We start from the raw sequence: 17297 nt of genomic DNA on the forward strand, positions 1-17297 counted from the left end.
TAATCTGGACTTAACAGGTATCAAGTTGATCTTCTATAGACTCATAGGAAATTGTGTCTACAATTGACATTTTAACCTGAACTTAACTATTGTTAAGTTATTTTATGAATAAACTTGAAGGTAGTTAAGTCCACAATCTTCAGACAAAACCTGAACTTAACTATTGTCAAGTTGTTTTATGAACAAACTTGAAGATAGTTAAGTTCACAGTCTTCAGACAAAACCTAAACTTAACTATTGTTAAGTTGTTTTATGTATAAACTTGAAGGTAGTTAAGTCCACAGTCTTCAGACAAAACCTAAACTTAACTATTGTCAAGTTGTTTTATGAACAAACTTGAAGGTAGTTAAGTTCACAGTCTTAAGACAAAACCTGAACTTAACTATTGTCAAGTTGTTTTATGTACAAACTTGAAGGTAGTTAAGTCCACAGTCTTTAGACAAAACCTGAACTTAACTATTGTCAAGTTGTTTTATGTATAAACTTGAAGGTAGTTAAGTCCATAGTCTTTAGACAAAACCTGAACTTAACTATTGTCAAGTTGTTTTATGTACTAACTTGAAGGCAGTTAAGTCAACGGTCTTTAGACAAAACCTGAACTTAACCATTGTCAAGTTATTTTATGTACAAACTTGAAGGTAGTAAAGTCTACAGTCTTCAGACAAAACCTGAACTTAATTATTGTCAAGTTCCTTATCAATAAGCGTGAGAACAATTGAGTCCATAGTTTGAGAATAAACATGTAATTTTCATTCATACTTTATACATAACTCATCATAACATATATGTACAAAAGTAACAAATATCTCCATTTCTATGGGTATGCAAAAAAAGGGGATCATTATTACAATATTCATCTATGTGCTTATCCTATCACCTTATACAAAAAAGTAACTTACATTTCTATTCACATGGGAACCAAAAAAACAAAAAAGCTCACTATTACAATTTTCATTCCATGTAAGTTCATAGAGTGCCAAAGCTATCATGATATCAAGGGATTGGTCGTTTGCATGTTTTCCGATTATGCCCATATTGACCACATCGACTACAACGAGATGTGCGCTTGCCCTCTCCACCAGAAGGAATTCTTACTTTCCTTGGTCTTCCTGTTGGGCATCTCATTTTAGGTGGTAACACAACTTTGTCACGAATATGATTAGGTACTACCCAATCTATTTCATTTCCAGTTGGATAAATACACTCTGAATATGAAGATAACAATTATTTAGTAGTAAAATACTTGGAGCACAAAGTGTAACATGAAATGTTGTAAAATCTACAAGCAGCAATAGCATGTGCACATGGAATATGATCAAGATCAAATTGTCGACATGTGCATGAACGAGTGTCTAAATTCACTTGAGCACTAATGCCAACATAGTTAACATTACACTCCTTGGAGTTGATAGGTTCCACTAGATATGTTGCTGACATATTATACCTAGAACGAAGTTCTCCATCAGCCCACATGGTAAGTTCGGTTGACATTGACATTGCTTGTTGTTGACGAGTCACAAACCATTTTTGAAGTAAGTTTCTCAATTTTTCAACCAATTGCAAAACCGGAAGATCTCTAGCATTTTTCAACATAGCATTAAGGCTTTCAACGATCCCTGTCGTCACGATATTATATCTTTTTCCGGTAGAATATGAACGTGCCCATTGATCAACACCTATATCCATCAAATATCTTGCTGCTCTTGGGTCAATCATCTCTAGTTGCCCAAATATAAAACTAAACTCTAAAACACGATAAGCATGGGCAGCATCATGGAACAACTTATGAATTGCAGGATTCTTGAACTTTGTCTTCAAATTTTGTCCAACGTGATAAGTGCAAACACCATGCCTCGCATGGGGAAATACTTTATGTACTGCTTTCTCAATGCTACCATGTCGATCTGATATCACAAACAAATCATCAATGTGTCCAAGTGCATCATGTAGTTTTTGTAAAAACCACTCCCATGAGGCATCATTTTCTGAATCACCAATCCCAAAGGCTAAAGGGTATATCTGATTGTTGCCATCTTTACACGCTGCAATAAATAAAGTCCCTAAGTACTTTGCTTTCAAAAATGTCCCATCAACTGCAACCACAGGCCTTATTGATGTGTGAAACCCAGCAAGAGATGCACCAATCGACATAAAAAAGTATTTCAATTGATTATCACAATCAGTAACTATATCAGTAATGGTACCAGGATTTTTTTGCTCTAAAACATAGCAATAGGACGGTAAAGTGTTATAAGACTCCTCAGGTGATCCCCTAATAGAACCTAAAGCAAGTTCTTTGGCTCTCCACGCCTTATCATAACTGATTTGAATGCCATACTGCTTTCGAATGTCTGCTACAATGTCTTTTGGTCGAAATTCACAACCAACCCCTTGATATGTTTCTCTTATACTCTCACCAATCAACCAACTACTTGCATGTCGATTGTCACGAGACATCATATCTAGTCGACAAGTGTGTGTTGAATAGAATTTCATTATTTGAAACATATTGGAAATCCCCAACTTGGTAGCACGAACTCGCCACTTGCATTCTTTATCAAAACATTCAACAAGCAATAACTTAGTAGTGGATTTAGTTGTTTTGAACTCAAACTTCCTTTTCAGAGCCATCATATACAACTTCCTTTGTAATTCTTTCTTACTTGAGTAAATTTGGTGTTCTTCTAGATGGTCATCACTAATTCCACTAACTATAGGTTGTTGCATCATGTTTTGTCTTTCATTTGCTACATCTTCGATTATAGTGGGATTGACATGTATGAACCCATCACTTGTATCAATCATGGTCAAGATTTCTGCACTCTAAGCTGAACCAGTTCTGAATGAGCCAATTTGGGTCACTTGCTTATCACTAGTAGGGTTAGTATTCATTCTATAATCCTCATTAATTGCAGTCTCATTCATGTTCCAATCATGAACTTTATACTCTTCAAGTGACTCATTTTGAAATCTTGGTCCATTTTCACCATCAACAGTAAGAGTTTCAACTGAATCACAATGAATGTGTCTACTTTTATTCATCAACATTGAGTCCCCATTCAATTATTTATCAATCTCAGAAGACATATGACATTCAAAATAAGAATTGCAAATTGATTTCTAATTGTGATTATCAATTCTCTTTTCAACTATGATGCACAATGGAATAGGCAGCTTACCATTTATACAATTTAAACCAATAAAGAATTTCACATCCCCATCATCAGTTAGTTGTATAGGACTTGTGGGTATGTTGGCATTGAATACATACTTCATTGAAAGAAAACAATTTGTTAGATCTAGCTTCAGAATATGATGGACAACCCCTAATAACTCTTTATATGATATAGTTTTCGGGATCTCAATGCCTTTACCTTTACTTCCTTCGAAATAGAAAACATTTCCATCTCGTATCCATTCTCCTTCATATAAAAGCATTATTCCTACTTCATCAACCACTGAAATAACAGAATAATTCAATTAGTGGCATCAACAAACAATATTAGAATATTTTTTAGTTACATCATAGCATTAGCACCAATAAGTAGGTATCAATTTTAAAAAAACTCATTCATTATTAAATACATATTATTTCATTACACATATTTTTTTTTTAATAAACAACAAATAAATAACATTATTAATCATCTTTACTACCTCAAATAATACCAATAATGATATAGAAATACAATGTATATAGTTATTAAATAAATTCAGACATTGTAACTCTAAACTATTTTAAACAATAAAAATATATTTATTTACTAAAACATTGGTTATGTTGTAATTTATTTAATGTCAAGGGTAATTTGCAAATGATTCAACTCAAATTGAGTATAATTAAATAAAATAACAATAATATAATGTTACTATAAAATAATTATATACAATCTTAACTTACGTCAAGTTCAACTTAATATCCGTAAGGTTTTGATATATAACTAAAAAAGATAACTTTATATATTATGTCAAAACCCTATTAACACATATATTTACATCTATATAAAGCACAAATATGCAAACAATACCAAAACCATCATAAAATTCCATAAGTTTTATTATTTACCATCATTTGATTTTTCCATATAGACAATGTTTCTCCATACTACACTTTTTAAGCTGATTGTTTCCTTCTTTTAATCCCTTTTTTCATGGCTGTAAATGATATTAAAAAAATTATAACAATTTCAAACTTATTTAAATATTTACTACATTTCATTAAATGTTTGAAAATATTCAATAAATAAAACATGAAAGAAAAAAATATGGAAAAATAAAAATAAATGTACACTGTTTATCCAACCACAACTAAAGCGCTTTAAGTTGAAGAAATCTGAAGAGAAATTGTGTGAGACTTAAAGAAATGCACTGAAAAGAGAGAAACGAAATAACAGGAGAAAATGAAAAAAATGAGAAAGTGGAAGAAATAATAAAAAAGAGGTTAATGGAGGGAAATAAAATTAGAATGGGAGGGAAAAATGAGATGATGTAGCTGAAGGGTATTTTTGTCCAGATCTAGTCATTTTGGAGGCTATTAAAAGTGGGGGGGTTAGTTTTACAATATTGAGGGATTTTTGTCCCTTTTGATCAGGTTTCCCTTTCTTTTATACCCTTGTGCTGTATATTTTTGGCCATCTTTTAGATGTTTCTAGACACTTCTTTAAGAGCTTGTAGATAAGACACGTGGGAGCATGAAATTCCACTTATAGAGAGAAATATGGGCTATGAGGGAGTGACACGTGGTAGGGAAAGGATAAGACTGCTTTTTAGGTTTGTTATAAAGAGAGGATATTCTCTTTGGTGGTGAGAATTCCAGGTCATTTGGGGAGAGAGGGAGAATTGAACAGAGTGAATAGGGGAGAAGAGAAGTATTGTGGGTTTTTAGGGAGAGGGTAGAGTCTAGAGAGGTGAGAAAAACTTGTGGAAGTTGTGAAGGAATGAGCTAGAAATAGGCTAGAGAAGAAGGAACTGTAAGTATTCTTTAGCTTTGTGAAGAGAAGAGAAGCTTGTGGCAAAGAGGCACTTCTTGGTAAGTTGGTGTGGACACGCATTTTTCACGTGCGTCCCACTCGATTGGCGAGACTCGTTCTTATTTTGTAAAAAATTAATTTTTGAAAAAGTCGGAGTCACCACTTATTTTATTTTTATTTTAAAGGAAAAAAAAAGAAATAAAACCCTAAAAAAAATGACTCCATAATTTTTGAAAAAGCGTGTATTTGGAAAACCCGAGTTTAGGTTACCTATTGGAAATGATACTTGTAGGAGATAGCACCTCTCTAAGCCCTATAAAAGTCTCTACTAACTAAGTTGAGGGAAATGTAAATACTTCCTTAGTTCCTACTCCATGATACTTGCAAGTCAGACTCACATTGTCTTGGAAGAACACGATCTATAGGTTCCAATAGCTGCAAAACATAGATGAAATCCCTTGTTGTGATGGCCATCGCGTTTGCCGGAGAATCCCAAAAAGTACTGCCTTTACCACCAATCTTCAAACCACAAGTTCAAAAGCAAAGTTGGATGATCTGCTCATTACTGATGTCTTTTGGAGCTGTCAAGATTTTCCTGAGTGGTTAGTGGTTGAATGACAATTTAGCCTATTCCATCTTGAAGGTCTCTTGAAATAGACAAGTTGACTGAGTTATCTACATCTGTGCAGCCATCCTCAACCAGATCTGAATCGCTATCTGGAAGCTGATCCCCATCTAAAAAGGACCAAAAGTTAACAGAACCGTTAATAAGTACACGGTTACTTCCAGTGAATTTTCGAGGCTTCAAGCATTGGCAATTGCTACCTCTGACACCCCTCGCTCCACAGTCACAAAAAAATCGTCTTGAATGAGAATAAACAACACGATGATCACGATCACAAACTTTGGTATACACAGAGCAACATCCTTTTGACAATCAGATCACATGTATAACAAAAATACCAGTGTTGTTCCATAAAATTGCTGCCACTGGATGTAAATGTGCATACCTTGGAAGCAAGTTCCCTTTCACTGTTACTGTAATCTTCCTCATCCTTATCCATGCTAGCAACCTCACCATCAGATGTTTCATCATTCTCATCTTCATCTACAGAAGTTGCATCACATTCAAGAGAAGTCGATCCTGTTTCTTGATTAGCTGAAAGAATCAGAGTTTCAGAATTTTTCCTTGAACCTACTGGTCTAGAAGCCATAGGTCCAACCCCAATACTATTGCTAGAAAAAGGCTTCCTAGGAGATTTTTCCAAGGTACTCTTATTAGACCTACAATCACTCAAGACAGTTCCAAAAAAAAAAAAACCAAAGAGAAACTATAACCCTTGAAGTAGACCTTCCTTACCAGCTAGCTTTTCCATCGATGCTACAGTCATTTTTAAGAGTGGCTTCATCAGGGATTCCCCTATAGAAAGTTGAACTATAAAATGGAAATAGGACTTGGCTGTATGGATATCAAATAAAACAAATGCTGTATCAAGTGAAATCAGCATGGCTTTAAACAAATGACTGTAGCTCTTTTGATTGCATATCATGTGGGGATGCAAGGCATACAATAAAATTCATAGTTGATTCTCTGAGAGCTGTGGAACTGGCTTTTGCACAGGAAACCCCTTCTGAGGCATCTACTGCACAACCCACCAGCCTCTTTTCCAACCATTTAGACAGACAAAGCAAATCCATGCTAAGAAATTTTGTTTGTATCTTCTGCTTGAGGTCAGGGCAGAGGTCTCCAGATAAAAGATCAACAAAGAAGTTAGGGACCTTCGCATTAACCGATCCAGAGTAACAATTATCCAATGAATCAACCAGAATCAATAAATCACCACGTTGCAACCCATAAAGCTGCTCGACCTTTTCAGACACATCAACCATACTGACATAAAATTTGGAAATGACAGCCAGTGAAGGGTCTTTCCTGAGGATGTCCATCATATCAATTGCCTTGGTCACTATACATTCATGGATGCTGCCATCACTTACTTTTCCAGCATTGATATCCCTTAGAAAACCTTCCATTTGCTTCATCTGAAATAGGTAGCTAAAATCTGATCCTTCCATTCCAGCACTCAAACTGTGATAAATAGCTTCACAATTCCCATGAAGACTTTCAAAGATCCTATCACACTTGATAGTCATCACCAAATCAAGGATCCCTTGCAGAACCTCAGTCTCCATAAGAATGTTTCCCCTCGCATCCTTGATTTTCAGCAGCCCATCTAGAAGGCGAATGATCCCTCTTATGCTTAGAATGCATGAAAGAAGAGTTCCACTGGAAGCTTGAAGATGAGAGGGGAAACCATGCAATATACATTCCCAAAAGACCTTCGATGGGAATCCAGAAGCTCTTTTCTTAACCATTTGATCCAAATAGAAAAGATTAAACTGAAACTCTGCTCTCTTTGTTAAAGAAGCAAGAGATAGAAATTTAATATATATATTGTTCAAAGAACATGGTTGCAATTGATGGAGACAGGCTGCAATAACAACTGGTAAAAAATAACAAACCAATAACAATAAAGCTAACAAATAACAAGTGGGCTTCATCTCGTGAGATCAGTAACTAACTCTTCTTTTCTTGGCTTATCATCCCCCCTCAAGTGAAAGGGTCTTGGAGCTATACAAAGCTGAGATTTGAGGGACAAGAACCTTGAACTTGTGAGATGCTTAGTCAATAAATCTGCTGGCTGCTCTTCAGTGGGAACAAAGTGCAGCTGTATCTTTCCTCTCATGACTTGATCTCGTATAAAATGAAAGTCTATTTCTATGTGTTTAGTTCTAACATGAAACACAGGGTTCTTTGCCATATGGTGAGCACTGATATTATCATACCAAAACAGAGGTATTGCTGGTATTGGCACACATAGCTCTTGCAGTAAGGCTTGCATCCAAACAATCTTAGTAGTAACAAAAACAAGGCCACGATACTCAAACTCTGCACCGCTGCGAGGCACTACTTTTTGTTTGGTAGAGGACCAAGAAACTAAGTTACCTCCTAGATAAACGAGATATCCACTTGAGCTGCGCCTATCATCAAGGTGAGCACCCCAATCTGCATATGTGAATCCCTCTATTGTCAAGTTACTTGAAGGACTTAACAGGAGCCCATCTTGCATTGTTCCTCTTAGATACCGAAGTATTCATTTGACTGAGAGCCAGTGAGCTGTGGTTGGTTGTTGCATAAATTGGCATGCCTTATTGACAGCAAAGGCTATATCAGGTCTTGTCAAGGTAACATACTGAAGTGCCCCTACTACACTTCGATAATGAGTAACATCTGCCATAGGATCTCCATTAAATTTAGACAAGTTCTTCCCAACAGCACCAAGTGTTTTTGCCGGTTTGGTATCAAACATTTCAGTTCTATGAAGCAGATTTGAAATGTATTTGGTTTGGCTCAAAGTCATAGAGTCTTCATTGTAAGAAACCTCTATACCGAGAAAGAATGAGAGTTAACCCAAGTCTCATAAGGCAATAACTTAATCAAGTTTAGCTATGAGAGAAGAAATCTGTGTGGAGGAGCTGCCTGTTATGATTATATCATCAACATAGACAAGAACTATCAAAGTAGTGGCCTTACCAAAGTGTAGAAACATAGAACTATCAATTTGAGACATGCTGAATCCCCACTGAAGAAGAACAGAGCTGAGTCTTTGAAACCAAGCTCGTGGGGCTTGTTTTAAGCCATATAAAGCCTTCTTCAATCTACACACTCTATTTGGGAATTGAGTGTCAAAGTATCCAAGAGGTTGAGACATATAGTCTTGTTCTTCTAGCTCAACATTAAGGAAGGCATTGTGAACATCAAGCTGCCGAATTTCCCATTTAAAACTGAGAGCAATAGTAAGTATGATGCGAATAGTGGTAGCCTTAACTACTAGACTAAAGGTCTCAAAATAGTCCAGACCATGAGTCTGATTATATCCTTTTGCCACAAGTCTGGCTTTATACCTCTCTATACTCCCATCTGGCTTATGTTTCAGTTTATACACCCACTTATAGCCAATCACATTGACATCGGGTGGTTGTTCAACAAGATCCCAAGTATGGTTTCGATGAAGATCAGCAATCTCCATTTCCATAGCTTTAGTCCAATTTGGATCTTTGAAGGCTTGTTTGAGAGTAGATGGTTCTGAAACCTTTATGGCAGAGAGATCAAGAATGGTCTTTTTCTTGGTTATACCACGCATGGACCTTGTTGTCATTCGTGGAGCAAGAGCAGTGACTTGAGGTTTTGGAACAGATTTAGGTGGCAAATCTGTAGTAGGAGAAGAACTAGATGTGTCAAGAGGTGAAGAAGAGGTTGTAGGAACAAGACTTTCACTTGTGGATAGAGAATGAGAATCTATGGAAGCATGACTGATTTTTGAATATGGGAGAAGACATGGAGTAGGAAAAGAAGTAGGAGCTATAATGGCAGGGGTAAAGCCTTCTGCTGAAGTATCATTAGACGAAATGGAAGACTTGGACTAAGCAAGTGGGAAAGTTGATTCATTAAAGACCACGTGAGGAGTAATATAGACTCTTCCAGTTGTATAATCAAGACATAAAAACCCCTTGTGATTCAAACTATAGCCAAGAAAAAGACATTGGACAGATCTGTACTATAATTTATGAGTGTTGTATGGCCGAATGAAAGGATAACAGAGGCAGCCAAATACACGAAGAGATTTATAATCAGATGCCTTCAAAAAAGAGTGAAGTAAGGAGAGTCATACTCGAGAACTTTGCTTGGCATTCGATTGATAAGAAAAGTTGTTGTTTGAAAAGCGTAGTGCCAGTACTTCATTGGCAAGGAAGCATGAGATAACAAAGCCAACCCAGTTTCAACTACGTGTTTGTGTTTCCGCTCAACTCTACCATTTTGAGCTGAGTTGTATGGACAAGAGAATCGATAGGCAATACCAACTGCTTGAAGAAAAGACATAAAAGATCGAAATTCTCCACCATTATCAAACTGTAAGCACTTGATTTTGGTGTCAAACTGATTCTCCATTTGAAGCTTGAATCGCTTAAAGATGGGAAGGGCTTGATCATTTGTTTGTAATGAATAAAACCAAGTGTACCTGGAATAATCATCTACAAAAAGAATGAAATATTTCGCTCCAGATGTAGATTTAACTGAGGCAGGTCCCCAAATATCAGTATAAACAAGTTCTAAAGGTTTAGATGCACGAAAATTTAAGAGCTGAGTGGGTAGTCTATGACTTTTAGCTAACTAACAATTAGAACAAACAGTAGATTTATATTTCCTAGAAGCAACATTACAAGTATTCATGACTTTTGAAACAATGTTAGAAGCAGCATGGCCTAGTCTATTGTGCCATAACTCTGCTTTATTTTCAATAGTACTAGAAAAATGGGAATGAAAAGCAGAAGCATTATTAATACTACTATAAGGTTTCTTGTTGTTGAACACAGGAAACTTGTAAAGCCCATTTTCAAGCTTGCCTTGAGCAAGAACCATCTTCGTATGTCGATCCTTCACAAAGAAAGCATTAGAATGAAACTCAATCAAGGCATTATTATCTGAGCAGAACTTAGCCACACTAATCAAATTAGTTGAGATAAAAGGAACATGAAACACCTTCTTGAGTTGAAAAGAATGTGTATGAGAATGAAGCTGTTTAGAGCCAATATTGGAGATGGAGAGATGCTTACCATTACCAATAGTGACTATATCTTTTCCTGTGTATGGTGAAGTACTGGTTAGATTCCCCAAATTCTGAGTTAGATGGTGACTTGCTCCAGAATCCAAATACCAACTCTCATATGCAGGACTATTAGAAGCAGAAGCAACCATAGCAGGTATATTGTTTTGATTCCCATTATTCAAAGAATGAGAAGTAGTAGTTTGACCACCTTGAAAAGAGATATCAAACCTGTGATAATAGATTTGAGCAATGTGGCCAAACTTACCACATAACTAACATTGAGGTTTCTCACTTGGACTGGAATTTTGCCTTCCACCTTATCCATTTCTACCCCCACGTCCACGACATCTGTAGGTGTAATTATTGTTATTTGGAGTGTAGCCTTGTCCACGACCTCCATTAAACTTCCTTCCACCACCTCTGTTATTAGAGGAAGAGGCACAATTGGCAGACATTTGTTTAATCGAGCTTTGTTGCTCAAGATGATGCTCAAAGGCTAATAGCATATTATGTATAGCTTCAAGAGAGATCTTATCATCTCTAATGTTGATAGCAGTAACAACAACATTGTAGTCAGATCCAATACCTCCAAGAAGATTCATAACCTGATCTTGTTCTGAGACAGGTTCTCTAATAGCAACTAGATTATCAACAGCTCCTTTGATCTTCATTATGTAGTCTATCATCGACATTGATCCTTTCTTTGTGGATTGTAATTCGAGTCTGAGTTGCATTATCCTATCTCTTGAAGAAGATGAAAAAATACTTTCCAAGGCATTCCAAGCAGAGTGAGAAGTATTATGGCCTATGATCTGTGCCATGATACCTGGTGTGAGCGACGAGTAGATCCAACTGAGGATTGTTCGATCTTGTCTCCTCCAAGCAACAAAAGCTGGATTGATCACTCCTGGACTCAGATCTTTCTCCGGACAGATAGAGATTCCATCAATGAAATCCTCAAAGCCATTAGCAAAAACGACATTATTAATCTGAGATCTCCACATGATGTAATTCGTTCGATCTAGTTTCATAGGCAGAGTGTGATTAAGCATTTGATAGGAAGGAATGGATGCCATTGTTGAGCTTTGTCCAGATCTAATCGAACCAGAGGAAGAAGAAGATTGTGTCGGAGTAGAGGCCATGTTTGGATCGAGAGAAACAGAAAGAAAGTGAGAAAGAGAAGAAAAATTCAAACATTGAATGTGAGCTCTGATACCAAGATAGAAAAGATGAAACTGAAACTCTGCTCTCTTTGTTAGAGAAGCAAGAGAGAGAAATTTAATATATATATTATTCAAAGAACACGGTTGTAATAGATGGAGACATGCTATAATAATAGCTGGTAAAAAATAACAAACTAATAACAATAAAGCTAACAAATAACAAGTGGGCTTCATATCGTGAGATCAGTAACTAACTCCTCTTTTCTTGGCTTATCAGATCTAACTTTGATAAAATACCATAAACAGACTCCAGATGATAAGGATTTACTCCACTCTTCTCAAGAAGCCCATCTTGCATGCCTTCGTCAACACTAGTATGTTTGAGAAGCAATAAAGTTGAGAACCTATCACCATGGTACTGGCCATTGTCAATTGTAGAGAGAAATGCTTTCTGGTAAGCTTGTAAATATCTGTTCAAGAAAGATGACAATATCCTTGGGACTTTGGCAACTTACCCAGTCTCTAATAAACTGGAAATTAGGCCTTTTGCAAGAGTACAATATTCATTATCACTGGATGCATATTTAGGAGAGATTGGACCCATTCCAGGGACATTGTTTTTTAGGCAATATTCCCCAATTCTAGTTTGAAGCAAGGAGAGTACCAGAGGCAACCACATTCCATTCCTCAAGAAATCCCAGCACAGGTCCTCAATGTCATCTGTTATGCGCACCACATTCAAGTGCTGCAGTACACCAATTACCACATCCAAAAAGCTAATGACCTCACCAATAACACCAGAATGACTTAGAAAAGAATGGCTAAAGTGAAATAAATACTTTACATCTGATAAATAGAGAGTATGCAAGTTATTCCAGAGTGGCAGGGGATGGTCTAATGCAAAGCCCATCGCAGGAACATCCCAACAAAGTATAAAAATGTACCTTTCAAGAGTAAGGTATTCCACAGTTGTAGGTTTCTTGCATTTTTAGAACCCCAGAATCCAAGAGAAGGAGGCACATATATCATCCCAATGCAAGCATAAAAAAAAATTAAATTAAGCTTTTATACAATTAAACATCGAAAATTCCACTCGAGCAATCCAAATAAAAAGATCAAGCTAAAAACTCACCTAATCTAAAAAACCATCAATCAAGAATTTAATCCAAAAAAAAAAAAAATTATCTAAGTGATTTAGGTGTCCTAAGTGGAAACTAAACCAATGACGTGTCCAAGTGATTGAAGAAAATGTGTTGAGTGACCTAGGAGTGTACCTATTGGGCTAAGTGTATCCAAATTGGCCTATGGTGCCAAGAATGCTAAAAACCAACCGATCAGTCCAGTTGAGAAAAATTCTCAAATTTTAACAGAATATCCCTCAAGAAATAAGGAATCCAACAAAAAAACGGTGAGCAATTCTGAACTTGGATGAGGGAGAAATGACTAAAACAAGCCATAGTGCTCTCGACTTGGATTGGCTTCGGCGAGCTCCAATTGAATTGAAGCTTTTGTGGGAACCCTAGCTCTTGGCATGTAGCATGATGTGAACAAGGAATTGGCCATGATGGCATTTCATAATGGACCAAACACTCTCACTAAATCAAACCATAAGTGAACTCATGTGAGGTCCGAAAACCGATTAAACCCAACAAGGGTTCCATGGTTGTGACATATAGAAATTGGGTGCGGGTGACACCCCCAAGATACATGCAAGTGGTAAGAGACAAAATTGAGGGTCTACATTAGCTTTTTTTTCGCTATTTTCCTCTTTTTTTTTTCCAAACCTCCAAGCCATTTTAAAAACCTCTTATTCCTGCTGATTTCTCCTATTCCTTCTCAAAATCCCCACTTTCTTTAAAAAACTCTGTTCCTCACTCCCCAAACTCTCCTTTCCATAAATAATAAAAAAAAAAACCATCCTCTTCCCCAAGTCAGTCTCTTCCCCATAAAACCCTTTTACATCACCGACTCTCTTATTCTTTTATCAACATGTGATGTGAAGATCTTCCAAAATATGTCGTCCATCTTCTCCATGCATTTAGTCCACATATCAATCAAGATGCAACCTTCCAAAAATATCCTCTAATCTCATTTCCACATGCTTTGGTAAGTGTCCTTTCTTTCGGAAAGGTGGCAACCCTCATCTTGCATTTTTTGGAGTTATCGAACTCCCCTGCAAAAATAAATAAATAAATAAATAAATAAGCTACAAATTAAAAGAAAAACTTAATAATAATAATAATAATAATAAGATCACTAATCACATGCAATTCTCTAAAAATAAATTAAATAGATGAATAAATAAATAAAATAGGAAAAATAAATAAATATCAAATGCATATAATTATTAATCTAACTATTAAACTAAAACACAATAAGAAATTAAATTAAAAAACAAACAAAATATCAAATTGACACAATTAAATATCAAAAATTCATCTCAAGTAATCAAAATCAAGCCAAATACTCACCTAATCTAAAAAATCAAGCAATCAAGAAATTAATCTTAGGGAATTAAACCCAAAAAAGCATCTAAGTGACCTAGGTGAAAAAGTGTCTAAGTGACCTAAGTGATGTAGGGTGATTAGAAATGTGTCAAGTGACCTCGGAGTGTACCTAATGGGCTAAGTGCATCTAAATGGGCCTAAAGTGCAAAAGTGGGCCTAAAGTGGTGCCCAATGCGTCATCAGGGAATTATTGTAAAGTATCAAATAGACACATAATAGGACATGTGCTAGTAGGACAAAATAGAGGGTCTATACGTACCTAGACAATCTTGGTTGCAATCACCCCTTTCTCGCTCTTATGTGCTTTTCCACAAAGACAATCCCCAAAAATCCCTCATCTCCAGCATCATTTCTTATGTATATATATCAGCCCCAAAAAAACCTAAATTTGTTCCAAAAAGGAAAATCCCTCATTACTTTTTTTTCCATTTTTTTTCTTTTTTGCAATCCCTTTTTTTTTATGTATTTGTATCAGCCTCCCAAAAACTCAATTTCTTGAAGGAAATCCACTTTCCTTTCTTTTATTTCCATTCCTTTTCAAAAATCAAAATGTTTCTCCCTTTCTATGTAGGATCTCTTCTTTCCATATGTATGTAGCCACATTAATCCCCTTTTCCTTCCAAAAATATTTTTCTTACCTTCTTTGAGTGCACGTGCCTTAGTGAGAGTTGATTAGAAGCCCCCAATTCTCGTGTCAAATGATAAAAATGAAAATAAAAAGAATAAAACCAAAAAATAGTTAGCAATCTTGCAATATATAAAAGAATAAAGTAAAATAAAATAAATAAATAAAGTAAAAATAAATAAATAAATAAAATAAAATGGTCAATCCTATGTGGGCCATGCAAGTCATGCAAGAAATGTTAAAAAAAAGGTCTAATAAGAAGTGTGCCTAAGAGGACCTAAGTGAACCTAGATGGACTTAAGATATCTAATGGGCCAGGTATACCTATATGGGCCTAGGGTGAGACTAGGTGGGCCTAACTAAGTCTAACCTGAAGTGCACCTAAGTGAAGCCTAATCTAAACTTGAAGGGTAGCCAATGTCATAATGTGGAGCCGGATAAACCCCTCAACCAAAGTCTCCAAAGTAGCTTAGAAAATGTAAGCTACACGAGTAGTAATGGACCATCAAAGAACCACTGTGGAATATTGGAAGTGAACTTAAAGGCATGTGCTAAAGGGACAAAATGAAGGGTCTACAGTTGGTTATATCGTCTTTCTTGTTCATTTTGATTTTCCATGCTTCTCCTGCCTTTTTCCCTGTGATTTTTGCATTGCTTGTTGGGTTGCTATGGATTGGTTATTGTTGCCTTAATCTTTCACTCATTTCATTGAATTCAAGAGATATCTGACTATGCTTCAATTTGTTGTTTGATATTCAAAGAGTTTGTTGCATTCATGTTTTCCTCTTAAGAATTTTTCCATGAATTAATCCATTGATTATTAAACCCATAGACAAAATAATGAAATGGATTTTGCACATTTGGTAAATGTTTTATGCTTTGCTCCTATTTATTTTCTTTTGCTCTTTCTCTGTTTTCCTTTATTTCTAGTAAGTTTGGGGTGTTAAGTATTTTAGAAATCAAGAAAATAAGATCACTAAATTCTAGTTTAATGAACCTAAAATAGATCTATAAAACCCACCTTGTGACATTATGATAAAGATCACCTTATGTAGATTATTTACAATGTTGAGTCACCTTTGAAGTACCTTGTATCTTTTGAATTGGTCTCATTACTCTCTCATACTTGATGTTTGCACAGAATGATAGAAAACCTCACAAACTTATAATTGAGTGTGGAGAGGGATGGAAAACCCTTTTTATATCATTTCAAGTAACCTTCCATCAAGAGTCACAAAATGAACACTTCCTTCTAGATACATGAATCCTCATTTCTTAATTCCATGTAGTATTTATGGTATATGAAAACTTTAATTTATGTGCATGACTTTGGTCATTGTATCTTGTAAACAACTTGGTAGGTTCATGACTTTGGTCATGACACCTTGTATTTTCCAAATACCATGTACCATATATATTTAATTTTTCCCATACATTAAATGTGTAAAATATGAAATGTAAATATATTAGGTTCATGACTTTGGTCATGAACCTTTAGAAAAGTGGAAATTAACTTTATGTGGTCATGAAGGCCACAATAGTTCCAACGTTCTCCCACTTGGACAAATGACCACATGGAGACTTGAAACTTTTATGGATTCAATAAGTGGCCATATAAAAATATTACAATCATTGCATGCTTATCCTATGAAGTTACCAATATGGATCATGGCGGCCACATATCATTTAATAAGATATAATTCCTTTCATGCACCACAAAACTGATAACTCATTATATCAATTGATCATTCTTGTTTTAGTTTGAGTTTCCATTTGGGACTGCACCTATATCGATCAGTCATTCTCGCATCAGTTTGAGTTTGTGTTTTAGGACAACACCTACATTGATCGGTCATCTCCCTATCAATTTAAGTTTCAGTTTGGGATTGCACTTATATCGATCAATCATTTTTGTATCAGTTTGAGTTTGAGTTTTAGGACCGCACCTATATTGATCGATCATCTTCATATTAGTTTGGATTTCATTTTAGGATCACACCTACATCGATAGGTCATCTTCATATTAGCTTGAGTTTCAGTTTAGAACCACACCTATATTGATCGATCATCTTCCTATTAGTTTAAGTTTTAGTTTGGGATCACATTTATATCGATCAATCATTTTTGTATCAGTTTGAGTTTGAGTTTTAGGACCACACCTATATTGATCGATCATCTTCATATCAATTTGACTTTCATTTTGGGATCACACATATATTGATAAGTCATCTTCATATTAGTTTGAGTTTCAGTTTGGAACCATAACTATATTGATTTTATCATCTTCGCATCAATTTAAGTTTCAGTTTAGGACCGCACCTATAGCTATCAATCATTTTTGTATTAGTTTGAGTTTGAGTTTT

General features: G+C 35.6%; 1 protein-coding gene across 1 annotated transcript; it reads right to left on the bottom strand.

Annotated features, from left to right (window-relative positions):
* Nucleotides 1–1224: 1224 nt before the first annotated feature.
* Nucleotides 1225–2457, bottom strand: LOC117925397. Its single transcript, XM_034844397.1, has one exon. It carries the CDS (start codon nt 2455–2457, stop codon nt 1225–1227), a length of 1233 nt encoding a protein of 410 aa, XP_034700288.1.
* Nucleotides 2458–17297: the final 14840 nt, after the last annotated feature.

Source organism: Vitis riparia, chromosome 11 (genome assembly GCF_004353265.1).
Source record: "Vitis riparia cultivar Riparia Gloire de Montpellier isolate 1030 chromosome 11, EGFV_Vit.rip_1.0, whole genome shotgun sequence".
Lineage (NCBI taxonomy): Eukaryota > Viridiplantae > Streptophyta > Magnoliopsida > Vitales > Vitaceae > Vitis > Vitis riparia.

Excerpts from the sequence above, each read along its gene's own strand:
- LOC117925397 (XM_034844397.1), bottom strand. The coding sequence starts at position 2,457 with ATGTCTCGTGACAATCGACATGCAAGTAGTTGGTTGATTGGTGAGAGT.